A 23417-nucleotide genomic window follows, 5' to 3' on the forward strand; every position below is an offset into this window, starting at 1 on the left:
TCACAGTCAGATACTATAAGAACTAGTTTCCTGCCTTTTCTAAGTCAGATGATGCAGAACAGTGAACAAGCAAGTCATAGAATAGCTAGAGTGAGAGAAGTTAGAACTAGTTTGTTATAATAGTGTATAGTTATATAGTTATCTGTATTGTGCTTAAATTCTTTATTGTTAGTTTAGTATTGATAAAAGTACTCATAGTTTATTATTTTATTACTCATTAAATAGTTCATCTTTCAACAAGAAGACTATTGGTCATTTTATCATCCTGGTGGATTCAAGAATAATACTTTGAAGCACAAACAAGAACCTTGGAAGTACGTTCATTTTAACTGTCTGGACCCTTCCCACCAATGATACCGGGAGGGTATACCATCTCTTCAAATCCACCTTTGCGCTCTCTACCAGACTGGCCAGGTTCAACATGTACAACAAGGCCAATCATGAGCCACCCATATCCCCAGGTACCTAAAATTAGTCTTGGCCAATCATAACGGCAATATCCCCAGATTAGCTCCCTTGCAACCTCTACGTTATACATCCACCCTTGGTTACAGATATCCTCAAAATAGTCAGTATTTCTTAAACCACATTTGACAGCAAACATTAAAATGTGCCAAGTTGCAATGGACAGTCCACTCAATAACAAGGAGATATTGGGAACGATTCAGCGGAAAAATTTCTAAATTAATTTGTTGCGAATTTTTCAGGTCGTTTCCCATCCACGAATTCCCCCATCCAATGACACTCTTTTGGGCCCTGGGGAGTTTCTCACGGGTCTAGCCCACACTTAGCATTTTTTTCAGCACCGGGGAGCTAAACTCTGATATCGGGCCATTATTTTGAAAGGATGCCTGATCTCTAAGTGAGCTTTTGGGTCCAGCACACTCCCCACCCATGGACAATGTCATCCCCCACACATATGGGCAATACCCCACACCCCCCCAACTGAGGATACCCCCCCCCTTCCAGGACCCCCACCCGTCAACCTCCCAGAGGCCCCTACTTACCTACCCTGCACCCCCCACCCTTCAAAACCCCCTCCACCCTCCTCTCATGGCCATAGCCCCCTCACCCCTGAGCCTTACCAGTGCCATCCTGGCACTCGGGCGTGATTGCACTGGCACCAAGGCAGAGCTCCTTCCAGCTTGGCAATGCCATCCAGGCACCTTGGCAGTGCCAGGGTGGCAGTGCTAAGGTACCAGCTGTGCTGTGCCAAGATGCCTGCATTCCAGGGGAGGGCCAGGGGGCCATCCTGCACTATCCCTGACCACACAGGGGTCTCCGATATCCCGGGAGCAACCCCCCACTCGGGTGCTGTTCCACCTGGTCTACGTTTGTGTGGACCAGTACTGAATGGCGCCTGGCTGTGGCATCACTGGGAAAGCCGATAGATTCCGGGTAAGTTCGCCGAAGAAAACTGACGTGCATCATTTGGACCCCGGCACTTTTGGCCGTGCTTCTGACTCCAATGCTTTGTGGGACTTGGGTAGACCCCGCGAGGTGTGAAGGCTGCCACAAAACCCACGGGAGACCTCTCCCGGAATCCACCGGCCGCACGGTGCTCAAGCGAGAGCACAACGCGGCCGTTGGATCATGCCCATTAGGCCAGTTGAAAGATTTAGGTTTTAAGGAGCAACTAAAATCAGAGATGCCCAGACCAGAATTAGAGGAGCTATCTTGGAGAGTGGTGGGGTTCAAGGAGATTATCGAAATCAGAACCAGTGAAGCCATGCTGGGATATGTAAACAAGGATGAGAATTTTTAAAACAGCATTGCTTTATCAGGCGCCGTTTGTGTGAGTTTGAGTGATCTCACCTTTACAGAGAGAGATCATGGGAGGCCAGCCAGCAGTTCACTGGAATAGTCTCGAGATAACACACGCGTGGATGAGCTGAGGCCGAAGTAAAGAGAGGTGGAAATAAGCATTTTTTATATCGGCGCAGGGGCATTGAGATGCGATAGTGGTTTCGAACCAGGTTTCAGCAGCCTACATGGGAACTGGCAGATGGTGTTGCGAAGAGACAGCAGGAGATGAGAACGAGAAGGCCAAGAATAGATCCTTGAGGGAATACCAAAGAGAACAGTGCCAGAGCAGGAAGAGAAGCCAGTAGATATCAATCTCTGGCCAATTAGATAAGACTGGAACCAGGTGAGTGCAGTCCCACCCAACTAGATGTCCATGGAGAGGTTGTGGTCCTGGAAATAAATATATTTGACTGATAGCCAATTCCTAGGTGCGGCTGCAAAGTGAACAAGACTGCGACCTGAATATTCACATAACCTGAACAGAAAAACACTATATTATTTAAATGGAGAGAGATTGCAGCACTCTGGCATACAGAGGGATCTGGGTGTCCGGGCACAGGAATCACAAAATGTTAGTATGCAAGTGCAGGAAGTCATTAAGAAGGCAAGTAGACGTTTTGCGAGGGAAATGATATAAAAAGTAGGGAAGTTTTGCTACAGTTGTACAGGGCTTTGGTGAGACCACGTCTGGAATACTGTGTGCAGTTTTGGTCTTACTTAAAAATGGGCATCATTATATTAGAAGCAGTTCAGAGAAGGTTCACTCAATTGACTGATGGAATGAAGAGGCTAGCTTATGAGGAAAGGTTGGCTTGTATCCATTGAGGTTAGAAGAATGAGAGGTGATCTTAATGAAACATATAATTTGGCAGGGTAGATGCTGAAAGGATGTACCCCGTTGTGCGAGAGACTAGCATTAATGGATGCAGTTGACAAATAAGGAGTCTCCATTTAAGATGGAGATGAAGATTTTTTCCACCAGAGGGTGGGGGAGTGTAGGTCAGGTAGGTAGGGGCCTTCAGGTTGGGGTGGTGATGGGTAGGGGTCCTAGAAGGGAGGCTATGCTGTAAGGAGGCTAAGGGGGGGGGCTGAAGAGGGGGGACCCCAGAGACCCCATAGCAGGGTGTCCTCACTTGGGGGGTGAGGGGTAGTGTCCACGTGTGAGGGGGATGACGACCCACAAGCTCACTTAGAGATCGGGGCACCTTTCAAAATGGCGGCCCAATGTCAGAGTTCAGACCCCAGTGCTAAAAAAAATTCTAAGTGTTGGCTCAACTGGTGAGAAATTCTCCAGGGCCGAAAAAAGTCACTAAGGGTGGGATTCTTCGCCCCGCCGCGCCACATTTCTGCCCCGACCGGCCGGCGGGATTCTCCGTTACGCCGGTGCCCGGGGGTTTCCCATTGTGGGGCAGCCCTACGCTGTCGGGAAACCACCGGCATAACGGAGAATCACGCCGGTGGAGAATCCCGCCCAATGTGTCATTGAATAGCGGTGGGGAGCTCACCGGCAGAGCTGGCGGGAAACTCCCTGATGGACCCGCCACAAATTGCCTTTGAAATCTTTTCGGTGAATCGTGCCATAGGTCATTGAATCGTTTTAAGGCTGAGTTAGATTCTTTTTTTTTAGAAAATGTTTTATTGAGGAATTTATAATTTTAACATTTTTAACATTTTAAAGAACAGAGAGATCCAACACACGCCAAAACCCCACAATAACACACCCAACTCACCTCACCCCTAAACCCTGACTACCCATTCATTAGATTCCTTGCCCTTATTCCTCACGTCCGTGCCTCGCCTTCCCCACCCCCCGCTGACGGTCAATTGTCCTTGATGAAGTCGAACGATTGCCACCACCGAGCGAACCCCTGTAGTAAACCCCACTGAGAATGAGAATGCAACATAACCTGGAACAACAGATACAGGCCAGAAACACAACTGGCGTAACAGAGGAAGCCTTTAAAGAATTCAGCATGATGTTCAAGCACTTTAACAAAGACAAATCAGGACGCTTGAACCATCAGGAATTCAAATCGTGCTTGCGCTCCTTGGGTTATGATTTGCCAATGATAGAGGAAGGAGAACCTGACCCTGAATTTAAAGCTTTTCTGGATGCTGTTGATCCCAACCGAGATGGAATACATGGCCTTCATGATCAGCAGAGAAACAAAGAACGTTAAGTCTAGTGAGGAGATTGAGAGTGCTTTCCGTGCCCTTAGCTCAGAAGGAAAAGCATTTGTCAAACGTGAAGAACTCTATCAGAACCTGTCAAGGGAACAAGCCGATTACTACCTCTCACACATGAAGCCATACACAGATGGCAAAGGCAGAGAGATCCCTTCAGCCTACGACTATGTGGAATTCACACGATCGCTGTTTGTGAACTAGAAGCTCAATCTAAGCATTATCTGCTAATATTAGCTCTGCCTAATTATGTCTAATCTTTGTGCAACTATAACTTGTTCAGTCAGACTCCGGTAAATTGGCTTGCTTTTTGTGCTGCTTGGAATTTTTTTTACTACAATAATCGTTAATGCAGTGTACTCAATAAATATTACTGATTGAAATTGGGGAGAAAAAAGGCAAACTTAATTTTCTCTAGCCTAAGAAACCCTGCCATGTGACTGACCCAAACCCCCGACTTTGGAGGCTCCAAGTCTCTCCATCCCAGCAAAATCTGTCTCCAGGCCATCAGGGAGGCAAAGGCCAAAATGGCGAGGAAAGCTCGGGACCTACCTGCGGACAAACTCCCGTACCTGCAGGTACCAGAACCCATTCCCACCCGGTAACTCAAACTCCTCCTCTAGCTCCTCCAGGGCTCGGGAAACCTTCCTCAATTAAGAGGTCCCCAAATCTCTCAATCCCTGCCCGCTACCACCTCATGAAGCCCCTGTCCAGGCGCCCCCCACCCCCCGCCGGAGCAAACTGGTGGTTATCACATATCAGAGGCCAGACCGACTCCCACTCCAGTCTCAAGTCCTGCCTCCATTGTCCCCACACTCCCTTGGGACTGCCAATCCCACTGGGTTTGTGGAGTATCGAGCCGGTGAGAATGTCAGAAGTGCCATTAACAAAGGCTTCAGAAGGGCAGCATGGTGGCGCAGTGGGTTAGCCCTGCAGCCTCACAGCGCTGAGGTCCCAGGTTCAATCCCGGCTCTGGGTCACTGTCCGTGTGGAGTTTGCACATTCTCCCTGTGTTTGCGTGGGTTTCGCCCCCACAACTCAGAGATGTGCAGGGTAGGTCGATTGCCACGTTAAATTGCCCCTTAATTGGAAAAAATGAATTGGGTATTCTAAATTTTTTTTAAAACAAAGCCTTCAGACTTATACCCTTGCATGATACTACCTCCACTTGCTCCCACACTGATCCCTCTCCTACCACCCATTTCCCAACAATCGATATATTAGCCACCCAGTAGTAATTAATAAAGTTCGGAAGGGCCAAGCCCCCCTCCCCGTGCCCCCGTTCAAGAAGAACCTTCTTCCCCGTCGGGGCTCTCCCGGCTCATATAAAACCCGAGATCGCCGCATTCATCTTCCTAAAAAATGCCTTAGTGATGAAGATTGAGACACTGAAACACAAACAGCAATCTTGGGAGGACTGTCATTTTCAGTCTGTACCCTCCCCGCCAATGACAGCGGGAGCAGGTTCCCCCCCCTACGGATGCCCCCTTTCATTTGCTCAATCAACCTGTCCAAATTTAATTTATGGAGCTGACCCCAGTCCCTTGCCACTTGAATCCTCGGGTACCTAAAACACCCTCCACCACTTTGAACGCCATCTCCCTCAGTCTCCTCTTCTGCCCCCTTGCCTGGATCGCAAAAACCTCACTCATCCCCATATTCAGTTTGTAACCTGAGAACCGACCAAATTCCTCTAGTATCCCCATAATTCCTGCGATTTACCCCCAAAGGGTCTGTTATATTAAGGAGCAAATCGTCCACATAGAGCAAGACCCTCCCCATCCCCCCCTCTCGCTATCCCCGCCAAATCTTCGATGCTCTCAGTGCCATTGCCTAAGGCTCTAGGGCAAACAATAGTGGTGAGAGCAGGCACCCCTGTCTCGTCCCCCGACAAAGACTAAAGTATGAGTTTGATTCTTGATTGTCAAGGAAGACAAGAAAGTAGTGCTGAAAGAGGCCACATCTTATCAAATGGCAAAGGAGCCTTGAGGACCTAATTCATATATTGATTGAGATTACCCACCATGCTAGATTATGTCTACCCTGGTTTAGACCAGATGCTGCACGAATCTGTCATCTTTACCTGCTGGCACAAAAATTGAACGAAATGTACAAGTCAGTCAGATTGTTGAAGTGGAAATTAGCCAATACCCAGAAATATTAAAAACATCAAGAACCAGAATTGTGTTGAATAGTGCAATTAAAAGAACAGATGAGGGCTAAATTCCAAAGCTGTTATCGGAAACATTTGAAATGAAAGAAATTCAGAGTTGTTGGTATTAACTGCGAAACACATCCCCCGTTTTTTTGGACTAGTAGAAGGTCAACAGCTGAGCTTCAAACAGTACAGCTTTGTTCTTGAGCAGTAGAGTTTAGGGAGCGAGATGTACTTATCAGGTTCTGCAGGCTCAGCTGCATCTGCCGTTGAAAACCTAATTTGATACTTGTACCGAATTTTGATAGACTGCTGCTCCTGCTTTTACAGATAAGAATCAAGGCATCTGTTACATTCAACAAACTGGATATCAATCCTTCCAGGACATCAAAAAATACAACCACTTAAAAGGTCACTGTTGAGCCAAAAAACTGATAAAGCCGAAGTTATAACAAAAAGAAAACTGGACAAATCGTGTTTTTACAAAACTGGCTGATCATTCTGACAAGGGATTTGAAAAGACGGACGGACAGGAACATGGGTTCTGCTCTCCTTTTCTATACATCCGCCTGCTTTTTGTATGTTGCCTCCTTGGAAACCTTGGTCACACATTCGACCCAATGTCCACCAGAACTGAATGAACCCATTACCAAAAATATATCTGTTCTGAACCTCAGTGGCCTCAGACTCCGAAGAATCTATCATGACTGCCTGCGGCGCTGCACCCAATTACAGGTGAGGAGCTGGAGTTTCTTCTTCATCTTCAATTAATTATGAACTTATTGAAGAAGGGTTTATAGTTCCTTTAAAGCAAATTGTATTACTTTGAGTAAGTGTACATGTTTTAAGTGTCATTGTATTTAGAATACTTTGGTGCTGTATAAATGTTTTCCCAAAGTTTAAGCAGCAGGTGTTTTCTTGCTGCGGATAACCGGAATAGCTTTAGACATTTTTTCAATTAAAATAACAGTGTTTGAATTATTGCTTGGAGAGGCAGAGTGACAATAAATGTGTGAATATGTGTTGCCAAAATGCTGTGTTCAGATCCATCTTTCAGAAATATTCCAAGAACAAAGTGTGTTGTTTGATTTTGGTAAGTGAATGTGGCTCTGACTGTATTGTGAAACTTAAACCTTAGCTACTTTTGCTGTTCAAAATGAAAGGAAGAGCTAATTTACCTATGGTAAAATCCAATTCAAGTATTTTTTTTAATTCCCAGAAGGTACAATTGCACTTTGCAGTGCTGGTATATAAATACTCTTCATGTTCATGTGAAATTATATTGCTCCTTATTTTAATAGATGCATTAACATATTCAGAATAAACAGGGCAATACTCCAACAAGAAGAAGGGACTAAAGAAAGAATTTCACGCAAAGGTGTTTGTAGGTAATTTGTCACCGAATAGATTTTCCAGAGAAGAAATATTGACATTAAATTTGAGCAAAACATTTAGGTCTGGTTTATTTTAAAATGGGAAAATTTAACTTAAGAAGTGAACACTTATGAGAATGTTACCTGTGCACCAAATTTTACAAGCCTGATAATTACTGCAGACCTACATGAGATACGACTGTCATTTTAAAATTGCTCTGGTATGTGGGTCTGTATGCTGAGAGCACATGTCAAATATCTGGGGGGAAGAAGCTAACTCTCATGAATAGTAGAAATTTTGCGGACATTGCACTCACCCACGTGCTCTTCAAGTAACCCCAGGCTCCTTGAATCTATTCAATGTCTATTTTTTTTGTGCTGTTTAATGATAAATGACTGCAACAACAGTGTACAGGGTCGTTCAACATGGCAATCCGAAACAAAATTAGTAACCTATATTGTGACCTGGAAAGTGAAGGTTATCAACAATTCTCCTGACAAAATACTAAAGATCAAAAAAGGAATTAGAAATGTTCATCAGGTTTACGTTTAACATCAAATATATTTGGTTAATCTGCGTCTTTCATGTTTGGTTCTAGGTGCTATTTCTGAACAGTTCTAATTTAGAAGCTGTAGAGGACACAACTTTTACAAACATATCCAGTCTTAGGCAACTCTATCTACATGACAATAGGTTAACGGATTTTCCTTCCAAACCAATGGCTCCACTCACTTTGCTTCAAGTCCTAGTTATCAGCAACAATTACATCAAGGAAATTAAATCAGGTATGTCCATTTACCCAACTTCATTGACAAATAGTTTATTTATGACACAAGTGATAAGTGACTTTACCACAAATTTTTCCCTCAACCAACACCACCAAAAATAGATTAACTAACTGATCATGGAATGTTATTAGGATATGCATATTTTTCCTTTGTTCTTCCATCAAGGTGGCAGCAAGGCCAAAATGCATTGCCCACCTCTAATGCCTTGAATTGAGTGACTTACTAGACTATTTCAGTGGGCATTTAAGCACTGCTGTGGTTCTGGAGTCTCATAAGGGCAAGAGCGGATTTATTAATATAATTCAAACTCCACCAGCTTCTGTGGTGGGATTTGAACCTATGTCCCCAGACCCTTAGCTTGAGCCTATGGATTACTAGCCAAGTGTCATGACGACTACACCACAGTCTCTTACTAACACCTCCATTATAGTCAAAACACCTAAAAAAAATAACTGATTAAAATAAAATGAGTTTAAACTGCAGTGAAAAATTTCAATGTGATCAAGTAAATTGTGTAGTATTTTAATTCCACAAAATTAATCTTTCTCTGGTCATTGAATAATATGCTAATAGTAAATTTACTTTTAAGTGTTTCAAAAGAAAGGACTTGCATTTATGCAATCTCCTTAATGACATCAGGATGTCCCAAAGTGCTTTAAAGCCAATTGCATACTTCCCCAAGCTGTAATAAAAGGAAGACAACATCAAACATCCACAGTAGATTCAAGTATTTATAGAATACATCATTTTAGACAGACCTAATAAGATGGCGGTTACATGCATAAAAATTCCAAAACAATTGCTTCTCAGACTCTTGAGAGAGATACAAGTAGAATTGGAACATTTCATATGAAATTTACCCCTTGAAATCAAGCTTAATTCTGTTTGACCTACATCCTCAAGAAATATTACTGTGCTTTCTGTTTTGGGTCGGCCAAATTAACTATCATCACTCAGATACAGCATTTTTGATACTTTGTGATTTTAAATGACAAATTGCAGCACTTGGCAAAATATATGCTGCACATGACGTGAAATCTGATTAATTGGATTTCACACTCCGACAATTCAGTTGTCCAGAAAATGTGAATGAACTGGATTTCGAAGGATTGTAAGTGAGTGACGCTTTCTTTGGCATTCATCATTCTAGCACAGTAGCACGGTAGCATTGTGGATAGCACAATCGCTTCACAACTTCAGGGTCCCAGATTCGATTCCGGCTTGGGTCACTGTCTGTGCGGAGTCTGCACATCCTCCCCGTGTCTGCGTGGGTTTCCTCCGGGTGCTCCGGTTTCCTCCCACAGTCCAAAGATGTGCAGGTTAGGTGGATTAGCGATGATAAATTGCCCTTAGTGTCCAAAATTTGCCCTTAGTGTTGGGTGGGGTTACTGGGTTATGGAGATAGGGTGGAGGTGTTAACTTTGGGTAGGGTTCTCTTTCCAGGAGCCGGTGCAGACTCGATGGGCCGAATGGCCTCCTTCTGCACTGTAAATTCTATGTCTAATGTTGTTCTGAATATATATCCAATGTATCAACCATGTGATTCTCATTAATTTGTGGTGTACTAAAATAAATATTTTCTATGAAACCTTTATATTTTGATTATGCTGGCTGTGTGTTCATCAAGATGATGTAGGTCAGGGCTTTAAAATGGAGCATTTCTGCCACTAATATGGGGAAAGGTTGAAGACCTCCACCAGCAGAGGCACATTGGTCTGAAAGCTTTCTTCTGTGCTGTCAATTTTTTTTCTTTTATAAATTTAGAGTACCCAATTATTTTTTTTCCAATTAAGGGGCAATTTAGCGTGGCCAATCCACCTAACCTGCACATCTTTGGGTTGTGGGGGTGAAACCCACGCAAACATGGCGAGAATGTGCAAACTCCACACGGACAGTGACCCAGGGCTGGGATTCGAACCACAGTGCTAGCCACTGCGCCACCTGCCGCCCTGTGTGCTGCCATTTTTATGGTTCAACTCTTTTCCACCATTACATGAAGCGTCAGCAATTTCTAATAGTGGTATGGGACACCAGAGTACGGACACACACATGGCAATATTTACATACACCTACATGCATACAAGTTAGGGGAAGGGGAAGGCTATTTGGTCCCTCAAGCCTGCTCTGCCACTTGATTGTGGCCTCAACTCCACTTTCCTTCCTAGCCCCTACATTTTGATTCCCTTGTCAATCAGGTATTTATCTACCTCAGCCTTAAAAATATTCACTGACCTGACCTCCACCATTCTCTGGGGAATAGAGTTCCACAGACTCATGACACACTGAGAGAAAACCATCCCCCCCCCCCCCCTCCCCCGCCCATCTCCATCTTAAAGGTAAGACCATTATTTTTAAACTATGTCCCCCAGTTTTAGTCTTTCAAAGAGCAATATACCACAGGAACAGGCCCTTCAGCCCGCCAAGCCTGCACCGACCATGGTACCTGCCTAAACTAAAACCGTATGCACTTAGTGAGTCCGTATCCTTCCATCCCCACCCTATTCATATATTTGTCTAGATACCCCTTAAATGCCACTATCGTACCTGCCCCCACCGCCTCATGCCCTTTCAGGGCAGCATGGTGGCATAGTGGTTAGCACAATTGCTTCACAGCTCCAGGGTCCCAAGTTCGATTCCCGGCTTGGGTCACTGTCTGTGCGGAGTCTGCACGTTCTCCCCGTGTGTGCGTGGGTTTCCTCCGGGTGCTCCGGTTTCCTCCCACAGTCCAAAGATGTGCGGGTTAGGTGGATTGCCTTTAGTGTCCAAAATTGCCTTTAGTGTTGGGTGGGGTTACTGGGTTATGGGGATTGTGTGGTGTTTGGTAGGGTGCTCTTTCCAAGAGCCAGTGCAGACTCGATGGGCCGAATGGCCTCCATCTGCACTGTAAATTCTATGAAAAAAAAACCTCCCCAAGCAGCGCTTTCCCTATATTTACCACCCTCTGTGTTAAAAAAAACATGCCTCGCATATCTGTTCTAAACTTTTCCCCACACACTTTAAACCTATGTCCCCTAATACATGACTCTCCTACTCAAGGAAAGAGCATCTGACTATCCACGCTGTCCATGCCACTCATAATCTTATCGACCTCTATCAGATCGCCTCTCAACCTCCATCCTTCCAGTGAGAACAGACCGAGTTTATCTAACCTCTCCTCATAGCTAATGCCCTCCATACCAGGCAACATCCTAGTAAACCATTTCTGTCCCCTCTCCAAAGCATCCACATCCTTCTGGTAGTGTGGTGACCAGAATTGTACACAGTATTCCAAATGAGGCCTAACTAAGGTCCTGTACAACTGCAACATGACTTGTCAATTTTTATATTCAATGCCCCGAACGATGAAGGCTAGCATGCCGTATGCCTTCTTGACCACTTTATCCACTTTTAGTGATCGGTGGACATGCACGCCAAGATCTCTCTCTGCCTGTCAGTACGCCCAAGAGTTCTACCACAAGGGGAATCCTCCTCTTAGCATTCGCCTTGTCAAGTCCCTCCAGGATCTTACATGTTTCAATAAGATCACCTCTCATTCTTCTAAACTCCAATGGATACAGGCCTAACCTGTCCAACCTTTCCTCATAGGTTAACCCCCTCATTCCAGGAATCAGTCGAGTGAACCTTCCTATGATTCCTGTGGAGCACTCACAGAGACCAATTTCTATGCTGTAACCTCTTTGTAACCACGGAATACATGGTAAGTTTATACAACCTGTCCTTGTAATTTAACCCTTTCAGCCCCAGTATTATTCTTGTGAATCTGCCTGCACCCCCTCCAAGCCCAATATATCCTTCTTGCATCACAGTGTCCAGAACTAAATACAATCTAACTAAGGCTCTGTGTAACAAAAGCAGGACATCTTCCCCTTTGTATTCCAGCCCTCTCGAGATGTCGACCAATCAACTTTCTGCTTGTTTTTTTGTACCTGACCAGTTGCGTTGTAATTTCCAGCTCCAATCTATACTACTCGCTAGGTTTCCTATATTTGGATGAGGTGTCAAATCGAGAGCCTATCTGTGCACTTGGGTGGAAGCAAAGATCCCACCTCATCATCTGAAGAAGAACAGAGGAGTTCACCTTCTGTGTACTGGGTCAATATTTATTCATGAATCAATATCACCAAAGTGTAGTCATTACCATTTGGATTATTTGATCATTATCACATTAGCCCCCGGAACCTCGAGTACTTACCTGGTATGGTCTTGGGACTTAGGCTCAGGTATGGCATTGCAGTACTTCTTCAGACCACTGCAACATTGTCTGTGCCAATCAGATTGGCTGACAGCTCTCTATAGCAATTAACGCTCAATTGAGCTTGATCAGAGTTGGCGGAAATGCCAAGTGGGGGAGGAAGTGGAGTAGTGTTATTGTCATTGAACTAGTAATCCAGAGACCCAGGAGAATGCTGGGACCTGGGTTCAAACCTCAAAAGGAGCCAAAGAAATGCATGCCTTTCTTCTTTCACCAACTTGGTGTCATTTTCAAACTTTGACATATAACACTCTAGATCCCTCTTTCAGGTCATTGGTATGATGAAAAAATGGGGCCTGCAATGGATGCCACGGGAACACCATTCATTCCACCCTGCCAATTTTATCCTCACTCTCTGCCCCCTACTTCCCAACCAATTTCCAATCCATGCTCCCAGTATACCCCGGGTCTTTATTGAAATGTCTGCCCACATTACTTGCTCACTTCTTAGGAGTGGGGCCTGAACACCAACATTTTCCTCCGATGATTCGCAAGTTCAGTGTTAACCGCAACACCATTGATTATAGAAAACGGATGTAATAACTCCCATTCTGATGCTACATCCATAATTAAGCTGGTTGGAAAATAACCTATGCAAATCATAACCTTCAAGGTGAGGTGGACGTAAGGGAAAAGATGAGTGATAAGGAGGGTGTGGTAAACACCACTAGTGATATATTGTATGTATTACGGTACTGCCCATGTATTACAGATACCACGGTAAATCCCGGTCTGCTGGCTCCTCCCTGCAGGCAGTGTATAAAAGTGTGTGCTCTCCTGCGCTGCTCCCATTCTGGTTCCAGCTGCAGGTGGCACAACATCTTGTGCAATAAAGCCTCGATTGTTTCACCATTCTCGTCTTGTGGTAATTGATGGTACATCAATTTATTGCACAAGATTTTAAAAGATGGACTTCCTAATCAAGCCTGATTGCCTGCAGCTGAGCCCTCATGCAGCCAATGCCATGTCCACCTTCAACCACTGGCTAGCCTGCTTCGAAGGCTACCTCAGAGCAGCCACTGAAGAACTCTCGGACCCACAGTAGCTCCAAGTCCTCTACTCGCGGGTGAGCCCTGAAATTTTTCCCCTCATCCGGGATGCGCCCACCTACACAGAAGCGATGACGCTACTAAAGGGACATTACGTTAAACCGGTGAATTACGTGTACGCCAGGCAACTCCTGGCCACGAGACAGCAACTCCCGGGGGAGATTCTGGACAAGTTCTTTCGGGTCCTACAGATTCTCGGTAGGAACTGTGACTGCCAGGCAGTTTCGGCAGTCCAGCACATCGAACTATTAATCAGAGATGCTTATGTCACGGGCATGAAGTCTACGTACATTCACCAGCGGCTATTGGAAGGGGGCACGCTCGATCTTGCAGAGACTAGGCAGCTTGCTAATTCACTAGAAGTGGCCTCCAGTAATCTGCAGTCCTACACCCCCGACCGCGCGGCACCCTAGTGGGCATTGTGGGCCCCACCATCTGCCGACTCCAGATCACCGCAAGCCTGCGCCGCGTGGCAGCCAGCCAGGTCCGGGGGGGCCCAAGTGTTATTTTTGTGGACAGAGCAAACACCCCAGGCAGCACTGCCCAGCACGGAGCATGACCTGCAACGGGTGTGGGAAGAAGGGCCACTTTGTTTCCGTTTGCCAGGCCCGGTCGGTCGCCGCAGTTTCCAGGCCCGGCATTGCTACACCCCCCATGTGCGATCCAGTGACAGCGCCATCTTCTTCACCGCAAGCCACGTGCGGCCCACCGGCGCCACCATCTTTGATGTTGCCCGCCATGTGCGCCTCATGGGCGCCGCCATCTTTGGCACCATTTTGGACCGCGCCTCAGGACCCCTGCTCGTCTGGCCATTCGCTGCCCGCTGATACCTCCGCCACCCGTGATCAGCCCGGGACCTCCCAACATCTTCCGCAGCTCGTCTCCATCACCCTGGATCAGTTTCAGCCCCGCAACCTCGCCACCGCTACTACAACGGTGAAGATCAACGGACACGAAACGACCTGCCTCTTTGACTCCGGGAGCACAGAGAGTTTTATCCACCCCACCACGGTAAGGCGCTGCTCCCTCCCGGTACTCCCCGTCACCCAGAAAATATCCCTGGCCTCCGGATCCCATTCCGTTGAAATCCAGGAGTACTGTATCACGACCCTCACCGGTCAGGGCGTAGTGGATTTGGATTTGGATTTGGATCCAGTGGATTTGGTGTTCAGCAACTTCAGGCTCTACGCCCTCCCCCACCTCTGCGCTGCCCTGTTACTTGGCCTGGATTTTCAATGCCACCTCCAAAGCCTTACTTTGAAATTCGGCGGACCCCTGCCCCCCCTCACCGTCTGCGGCCTCACGACCCTTAAGGTCAATCCATCTTCACTGTTTGCGAACTTCACTCCGGACTGCAAACCAATCGCCAATAGGAGCAGACGGTGTAGTGCCCAGGAGAGGACCTTCATCAGGTTGGAGGTCCAACGGTTTCTGCGGGAGGGGATCATTGAGGCCAGCAACAGCCCCTGGAGAGCTCAAGTGGTGGTAGTGAAGACTGGGGAGAAGCACAGGATGGTCATTGACTACAGTCAGACCATCAATCGGTACACACAGCTCGACGCGTACCCCCTGCCACGCATATCTGACATGGTCAATCAGATCGCGCAGTATCGAGTCTTCTCCACAGTTGACTTGAAGTCCTCCTACCACCAGCTCCCCATCCGCCCGGAGGACAGTCAATACACTGCGTTCAAAGCAGACGGCCGCCTCTATCACTTCCTTAGGGTTCCCTTCGGCGTCACCAATGGGGTCTTGGTCTTCTAGTGAGAGATGGACCGAATGGTTGACCGCTAAGGGCTGCGGGCCACATTCCCGTCTAACGTCACCATCTGCAGCCACGATCAGCAGGACCACGACGCAAACCTCCAAAAATTCCTCCATACCGCCAAACTCCTTAACCTCACCTACAATAAGGAGAAATGCGTGTTGCGCACCAACCGCTTAGCCATCCTTGGCTATGTCATGGAAAATGGTGTCCTAAGGCCCAACCCCGACCGCAAGCGCCCCCTCATGGAACTCCCCCTTCCCCACTGCCCCAAGGCCCTGAAACGATGCCTGGGGTTTTTCTCCTATTACGCCCAGTGGGTCCCGAATTATGCGGACAAGCCCCACCCACTCATCAAGTCCACAGTTTTCCCCCTGACGGCTGAGGCCCGCCAGGCCTTCAACCACATCAAGGCAAACATCGCCAAGGCCATGATGCACGCGGTCGACGAGACCCCCCCCCCTTCCAGGTGGAGAGCGATGCATCAGACGTAGCTCTGGCCGTCACCCTCAACCAGGCGGGCAGACCCGAGGCTTTCTTTTCTCGCAGCCTCCATGCCTCCGAAATTTGGCACTCCTCTGTCGAAAAGGAGGCCCAAGCCATTGTGGAAGCTGCGCGATATTGGAGGCATTACCTAGCTGGCAGGAGATTCACTCTCTTCACTGACCAACGGTTGGTTGCCTTCATGTTTAACAATATGCAGCGGGGCAAGATCAAAAATGACAAGATCTTGAGGTGGAGGATCGAGCTCTCCACCTATAATTATGAGATCTTGTATCGCCCTGGGAAGCTCAATGAGCCTCCTGTTGCCCTATCCTGCGGTACATGTGACAGTGACTTCGGGCTCTCCACTATGGCCTCTGCCACCCGGGGTTCACCCGGTTCTTCCATTTTGTCAAGGCCCGCACGCAACCTGCCCTACTCCATTGAGGAGGTCAGGGCCGTAACCAGAGACTGCTAAGTCTGCGCAGAGTGCAAGCCACACTTCTACCGGCCAGATAGAGCACCTGGTGAAGGCCCCCCGCCCATTTGAGCGCCTCAGCATGGACTTCAAAGTGCCCCTCCCCTCCACCAACCGCAATGTGTACTTCCTCAACGTAATTAGCGTGTACTCCCGGTCCCCCTTCGCCATCCCATGCCCCGACATGACTTCTGCCATGGTCATTAAAGCCCCGCACAACATCTTCACTCTGTTTAGTTTCCCCACCTACATCCACAGCGACCGGGGATCCTCTTTCATCAGTGATGAGCTGCGTCAGTTCCTGCTCAGCAAGGGCATCGCCTCGAGCAGGACGACCAGCTACAAACCCCGGGGAAACGGGCAAGTGGAGAGGGAGAACAGGACGGTCTGGAAGGCCGTCCTGCTGGCCCTACGGTCTAAAAATCTCCTGGTCTCCCGCTGGCAGCAGGTCCTCCCCGACGCGCTAAACTCCATCCAGTCGCTCCTCTGCACCGCCACTAATGAGACCCCTCACGAACATGTGTTTGCCTTCCCCAGGAAGTCCACCTCCGGGGTCTCGCTCCCGACATGGCTGACAGTTCCTGGACCTGTCCTCCTCCGGAAGCATGTGCAGAGCCATAAATCGGATCCCCTGGTTGAGAAAGTCCACCTCCTCCATGCAAACCCGCAGTACGCCTACGTGGCACACCCCGACGGGTGACAGGACACTGTCTCCCTCCGGGACCTGGCACCCGCTGGGTCCCCACCCTCAACCCCCGACCTGATACCGCTCTCCCCCCCCGGTTTCTTCATTCACCCCTGCGTCACCCACCCTCCCACCAGCGAACCTCACCGCAGTCCCCACCCCAGCAGGATCTGTCCTCCCACTGGATCCCTCAGGGGTGACGAAGACAAGGACAACATGCTCCCGGAGTCGCAGGTGACCACGTCGGCACCCACATCACCACCAGGACTGAGGCGATCGTAGCGGAGGGTCAAACCCCCGACAGACTGAATCTGTAATGTTTTTGTGACCCTCGCCCCACTCTTTTTTTAAACAGGGGTGAATGTGGTAAACACCACTAGTGATATATTGTATGTATTACGGCACTGCCTGTGTATTACAGATACCACGGTAAATCCCAGCCTGCTGGCTCCTCCCTGCAGGCAGTGTATAAAAGTGTGTGCTCTCCTGCTCTGCTCCCATTCTGGTTCCAGCTGCAGGAGGCACAACATCTTGTGCAATAAAGCCTCGATTGTTTCACCATTCTCGTCTCGTTTTAATTGACGGTACATCAGAGAGAAAACTTGAAACTTAACATTCAAATAAAGTCTTTGGTGATTACTTTCAAGGGCGAGTTAGATAGATATTTGATGGGACTCATGTTCAGGGTCATGTGGAATGGTTGGGGTGTAGCACAACTGGGATGAAAATACCACAAAAGTGTGAAATAATAACAAAATGCATGAGTTACACAATTTCCAAACCATTTTTGTGCATCGTAAAATGATCATGGACGGGATTCTCCTGTACCTGGCGGGGCGGGGAGTCCCGGCGGGATGGAGTGGCGTGAACCACTCCGCCGTCGGGCCACCCCAAAGGTGCGGAATCCGGAATGGTTGGCGCCCCGCCGGCTGGCAGGATAGGGGCTTGGAGCCACGCAAACTGCCGCCGAAGGGCATCCGCCTGCCAGCGCGAGTCGGCACATGCGCGGGAGCGCCAGTGCGTGCTGGGGTCATCCCCGCACATGCGCGTGAGGGTCCGTCTCCGCATCGGCCATCGCGGAGGACCACCATGGCTGATGCGGAGAAATAGAGTGCCCCCATGGCACAGGCCCGCCCGCGGATTGGTGGGCCCCGACCGTGGGCCAGGCCACCGTGGTGCACCTCCCGGGACCGGATTCCCCCCGCGCCCCCCCCCCCCCCCCCGAGAATCCTGGAGCCCGCCCGTGCCACCAGGTCCCGCTGGTAAGGGACCTACTCTGATTTATGCCGGCAGTTCCGGCTACAGATGGGCGGAACTTCGGCCCATCACGGGCCGGAGAATTCGGGCGGCCCCAGCGCCCATTGAGTCGCGCCGGACCCCGCCATTCTCTGAGGCGGGTGGCGCGACTCACGCCGGGCCGGTTTTTGTGGGGCGGAAGAATTGGGAGGACGGCGGAGGTGGGACTCACGCCGACCCCCGGCGATTCTCCCACCCGGCGGGGGGGTCGGAGAATCCCGTCCCATATCTCCAAATCTAATGACTAGTGCAGATACTTCAATATATGAATTATTAATAATTTGTTTAATCCATTACAGTGGTTCAAAATATGGTTTTAACAAGAACTTCAAAAGGACAGATCTCTGATAGGAAAATCTATTTTGATTTACTTTCTGACATCATGGGGAGATGTCCAGTTGCTGAATGGGCTGTATTGGATAACTTAGAAGAAAAATAGGAGGGGAGGATCACAAACTCTGCCTTGTTTTATGCCCATAGATGAGAAATCCTGAGGGGCCCACTGACCCCCGTGCCCACACTCCTGGGCTGCAAAGGTGCAAAGCAGGAGCAGCAAAATAGTAAAATCTTTCTTTATGAGATGCACCACATTAGTATGTGACAGATTTTGTTTCAAGTTCACAGGCAGTGGGGTGACTTTTCATCGGCGTTGGCTGGGAATCAAAATCATGTGGTTTCTATGGTGGGTGGATAATCTGCTCTGTTAGATTAACGCACAGTTATGTAGTAAAAAATCTACCCTGATGTAATTCAAAATGTGTCGTGTTGATATCAAAGGAATATCTTGATGATAAACTTTGTTTTTGATTAGGTGCTTTTGAGAATTTGCAGGAGCTCAGGGAGCTATACTTGGGGCCTCAAGCGCAGTTTCAGGACTTTCAATATCAAGCACTAATCCCTCTGAAAAAAATTAAGGTAAGAATAAGGTTTAGGTGGGAACAATGCTTTGGCAAGATGAGAAGGTAGGTACAGATCCCCAAGACCATTTTGCCCATCTCTGCTTACCACTTCCATAAGAACTACAGTACTTGCTGTTTTCTTTTTTTTAATCAATTCTTTATCCATTTATAATTTCAGTTTTAAAATAATTTTATCAAAGGCCTTTTGGAAATCCAAAGGCACATCAAAAAGGTCAGTGATTCCCAGGCAGAAACTTTTGCCTCTAAAGCCATGCAATCCACCAGATGATTCAGATACAAATAGTCCTTAGATTTGTTTTTAATGAGGTGGCACAGTGGTACAGTAGTTAGCACTACTGCCTTACGGTGCTGTGGATCCAGGTTCAATCCTGGCCCCGGGTCACTGTCCATGTGGAGTTTACACATTCTCCCCATGTCTATGTGGGTCTCGCCCCCACAACCCAAAAAGATGTGCAGGGTAGGTGGATTGGCCATTCTAAATTGCCCCTTAATTGGAAATAAAGAATTGGGTACACTAAATTTATTTTTAAATAATCAATGTCATTACTTTACTGGATTGTGATGCAAAACCACTGGGTTTTTAGTAGTTCAGATCCATTATTGATTATAATACCAAGTTTCCAATCGAATGACACCCTCTCAACATTTGGCAACTCCCTTATGGTGATTGTCAGCATTTGTCAGATTTCACCCCAGTCTCTCACTGATTTAGGACGGGTGCCATTCCTTCCCAGATGATTGGGATGTTGATAAATAATTTCTCTCAAAATCTAGTCATCAGCCTTTTTAAAAATGATATAGATCGAGACTATAGTAGTGGGCACTGTTGAATCTGATAGTTATGTTGTAATGAATCATGCTATGATGACAAGCATTAAAAGATACCTCAAATATCATTTTCTGTCAACTGTTAGGTCATCAATAAGTCAGACTGCAAACTGCCCCTTGTGGGTTCTCTGATGCACTGGGCCACAAAGCAAATGTACATTACATTTACCAGTTCTTACTCTAAACTGCTTCATATTTGGTTGGTTCAATTCAACAAATAGTGTAATGGGGGTGGGAGGACTGAAACCTCCTGTAGAATAGTGACCTGGAACGCTGTGGGCCTTAACGGCACAGTGAAAAGATCCAGTCTTCGCCCACCTGAAAAGTATGAAAGCCGACATAGTCTTTCTCCAAGAGACGCACCTGAGGGAGAAGGACCAGCTGCGGGTAAGAAACAGCTGGATGGGACAGACCCACCATCTTTGCTATGGGGATGTGAACCAAGGGGCAGCCATATTGCTCAGTAGGAGGACGGAGTTTACAGCGATAAGGAAGGTTACGGACCCTGGGGAACGTCATGGTCAGCGGTGTCCTGAACTGGGCACCAGTTGTCCTGGTTAGCGTGTAAGTTCCGAACTGGGATGACACAGAGTTCATAAAGAAGACCATGGTTGAAATCCACGTCATAGACACCCAGAGACTAAACATGGGGGGGTGGGAAGTTTAATTGTGTACAAGACTGACAGATAGACAGGTCAAACCTCAAAACAAGGAAGACCCCTAACATGGGGCAAGAGAACTCAGCACATTTATGGACCAGATGGGGGCAGTGGACACATGGAGGTTCACGCACCCAGGGGAGAAGAAGTTATCCTTCTTCTCCCAAGTACATAAGGGGCAAAATTCTCCCAAATGGAGACAAAGTGCCGACACCGGAGTGAAAACCGGAGTGTTTCACTCCGGCTTCGGAGGCCGCTCCTCTCCCCCTATTCTCCCACCCCCAGGGGGCTAGGAGCGGCGACGCGTCAATCTCGGGCGCCGGGCCTTGACGCTTGCGTCAAAGCGGCGCCGCCTGAATGACGCGGCCGGTGGCGCCTGAATGACGCAACCCGCTCATGCGTGGTTGCCGTCTTCCCCTCCGCTGCCCCGCATGACATGGAGGACTGATCTTGCGGGGCAGCGGAGGGAAAAGGGTGCCCCTTTCAGAGATGCCGGCCCGACGATCAGTGGGCACCGATCGCGGGCCAGACCCCTCCTGAGCACCCTCCGGTGCTCGATTCTCCCTCCGACCCCCACAGGCCCACACGCAGGGGTCGCGTGCTGTTCACGCCGGCAGCGACCAGGTGTGGTTGGTGCCGGCGTGAACCGGTTGGATTCGGCAGGCCGCTCAGCCCATCCGGGCCGGAGAATCGCTGCTCGACCGGAGCGGAGATTCTCCGAGCAGCCTGTCGCAAAACGCGACACGCCGTTTTGGGGGGGGTGGGAGAATCGCGTGGGGGTGCCAGGGCGGCGTGGCGTGATTCGCCCGGCACTCCCGCGATTCTCCCACCCGGCGTGGGGTCGGAGAGTCGCGCCCAAGGTATACACATGCCTAGATCTCTTTGTGGTGGGGAAAACTGTGCTTTCAAGGATAGTAAGAGTGGAATACTCTGTGATTGTAATCTCCGACCATGCTCCACACTACATGGACGTCAGTTGGAGACGTGCCATGCCCAATCATCCCATGGAGGTTGGACACGGCTCTCCTTGCCGACAAGTTTTTTTTGCGAGAAAATATCACAAGCCTAGAATGGGGGGGGGGGGGGGGGGGGGGGGGGGGGGGGGGTGATCTCTGTGTTGGTGCTTAGGGAGGGGGAGGAGAAGGGAGGGCTGGAGTTCCCAGGTCCTTGAGGAGAGCGCTCCCCAAATCTGAAGGGGCCTTCTGATCCAAAATCAAAAATGGCAGTCTTCGAGGTATCAGACCAGCCAGAATTCTTTATGGGGAGGGTGCCGATACCCTGCCTTTTGTCTCCCTAATCGCACGCCGGAGAATCCTGCTCGGCTGGCGATCAGCAGCATCAGCCAAAGCTGCCGGCTAGCTGGCCGACCTATCGGAATTTCTCTAACTGGAGAACATCAAATTCGCCATCCAAGGCTCGGAAGAAGGCTTCCACAAGACGTGGGAGCCATTCACCAACCTGTTTCAGGACCTGTCAGTAGCCAACAGCTAATAGAGCAGAGAGGAAGGGGGTGGGGGGGCCACAGAAGGACCACAAGCACCAATAAAAGAGAAGGTGGGTGTAGTGGGGAGGAGGGGAAGATAAGGAGGCGGGCAAAAATAAGGAGGCATATACGCCAACCACACCTGTGCAGGGGGTGTGGGGGTCACCACCACCCCCCCCCCCCCCCCATCCTCCCCGCTGACCCCAATAGAAAATTTGTAAATACGTGCTGTAGACTAGGATTGACTTATCACTGTGTAATATACGTGTCACAAGACGACCTTTCATATATGAAAATGAAAAAACAATAAAAAACATTTTAAAAAAGACACCCAGACAGCAAGTGGTTCATCACACCAAGAAAAAATGAAAAATGAAAATCGCTTATTGTCACGAGTAGGCTTCAACGAAGTTACTGTGAAAAGCCCCTAGTCGCCCATTCCAGCGCCTATCCAGGAAGGCTGGTACGGGAATCGAACCGTGCTGCTGGCCTGCTTGGTCTTCTTTAAAAGCCAGCGATTTAGCCGAGTGAGCTAAACCAGTCCCAGGACATCAAGATGGCTTCCAGAAAACAGCAAGCATAGCCCCATATTTCAGTGATGATTCCTTGGAGACTCTCCTCCAGGCCATGGAGGACAAGAGGGACACCCTCATCCCCAGAGATGGGAGCAGGAGGTCTAGCTGACTCACCATGGTGGCCTGGCAGGAGGTTGCCAGGGTGGTCAGTGCCACAGAGATGCAGAGGACGACCGACCTGTAGTTCAGAAAACAAAGGAATGATTTAATCCATGTCGCCAGGGTAAGTGATCCCTGTACTCTCCATACTTCACCTCTTCATTCACTGAATGGGTCTTGAGATGTGGGTGTCAATGGCAAGGCCAGCTTCCAGAGTGCTGTTGCAGCTACACAATTTTTGGGGCAGATTGGTGAAGCAAACACTGCCAAAAGGATTCCCTCTCTAAGCGGGCATTAGGGTAGCATGGTGGTTAGCATAAATGCTTCACAGCTCCAGGGTCCCAGGTTCGATTCCCGGCTGGGTCACTGTCTGTGTGGAGTCTGCTCGTCCTCCCCCTGTGTGCGTGGGTTTCCTTCGGGTGCTCCGGTTTCCTCCCACAGTCCAAAGATGTGCGGGTTAGGTGGATTGGCCATGCTAAATTGCCCGTAGTGTCCTAATAAAAGTAAGGTTAAGGGGGGGTTGTTGGGTTACGGGTAT

General features: G+C 48.5%; 1 protein-coding gene and 1 pseudogene across 1 annotated transcript in view; both read left to right on the plus strand.

Annotated features, from left to right (window-relative positions):
• Nucleotides 1–3695: 3695 nt before the first annotated feature.
• On the plus strand, nucleotides 3696–4247 carry LOC119963644 (annotated as a pseudogene).
• Nucleotides 4248–6362: 2115 nt separating this feature from the next.
• LOC119963012 (chondroadherin-like) overlaps nucleotides 6363–23417 on the plus strand; it is a 39877-nt gene continuing 22822 nt past the window's right edge. The window contains exons 1-3 of the mRNA XM_038791466.1: nucleotides 6363–6880; nucleotides 8118–8304; nucleotides 19127–19230. Coding sequence (XP_038647394.1) covers nucleotides 6683–6880; nucleotides 8118–8304; nucleotides 19127–19230 — 489 coding nt within the window. The 5' untranslated portion in view covers nucleotides 6363–6682. The remainder of the gene's footprint in view (nucleotides 6881–8117; nucleotides 8305–19126; nucleotides 19231–23417) is intronic.

Source organism: Scyliorhinus canicula, chromosome 3 (assembly GCF_902713615.1).
Source record: "Scyliorhinus canicula chromosome 3, sScyCan1.1, whole genome shotgun sequence".
NCBI classification, from domain to species: Eukaryota; Metazoa; Chordata; class Chondrichthyes; order Carcharhiniformes; family Scyliorhinidae; genus Scyliorhinus; species Scyliorhinus canicula.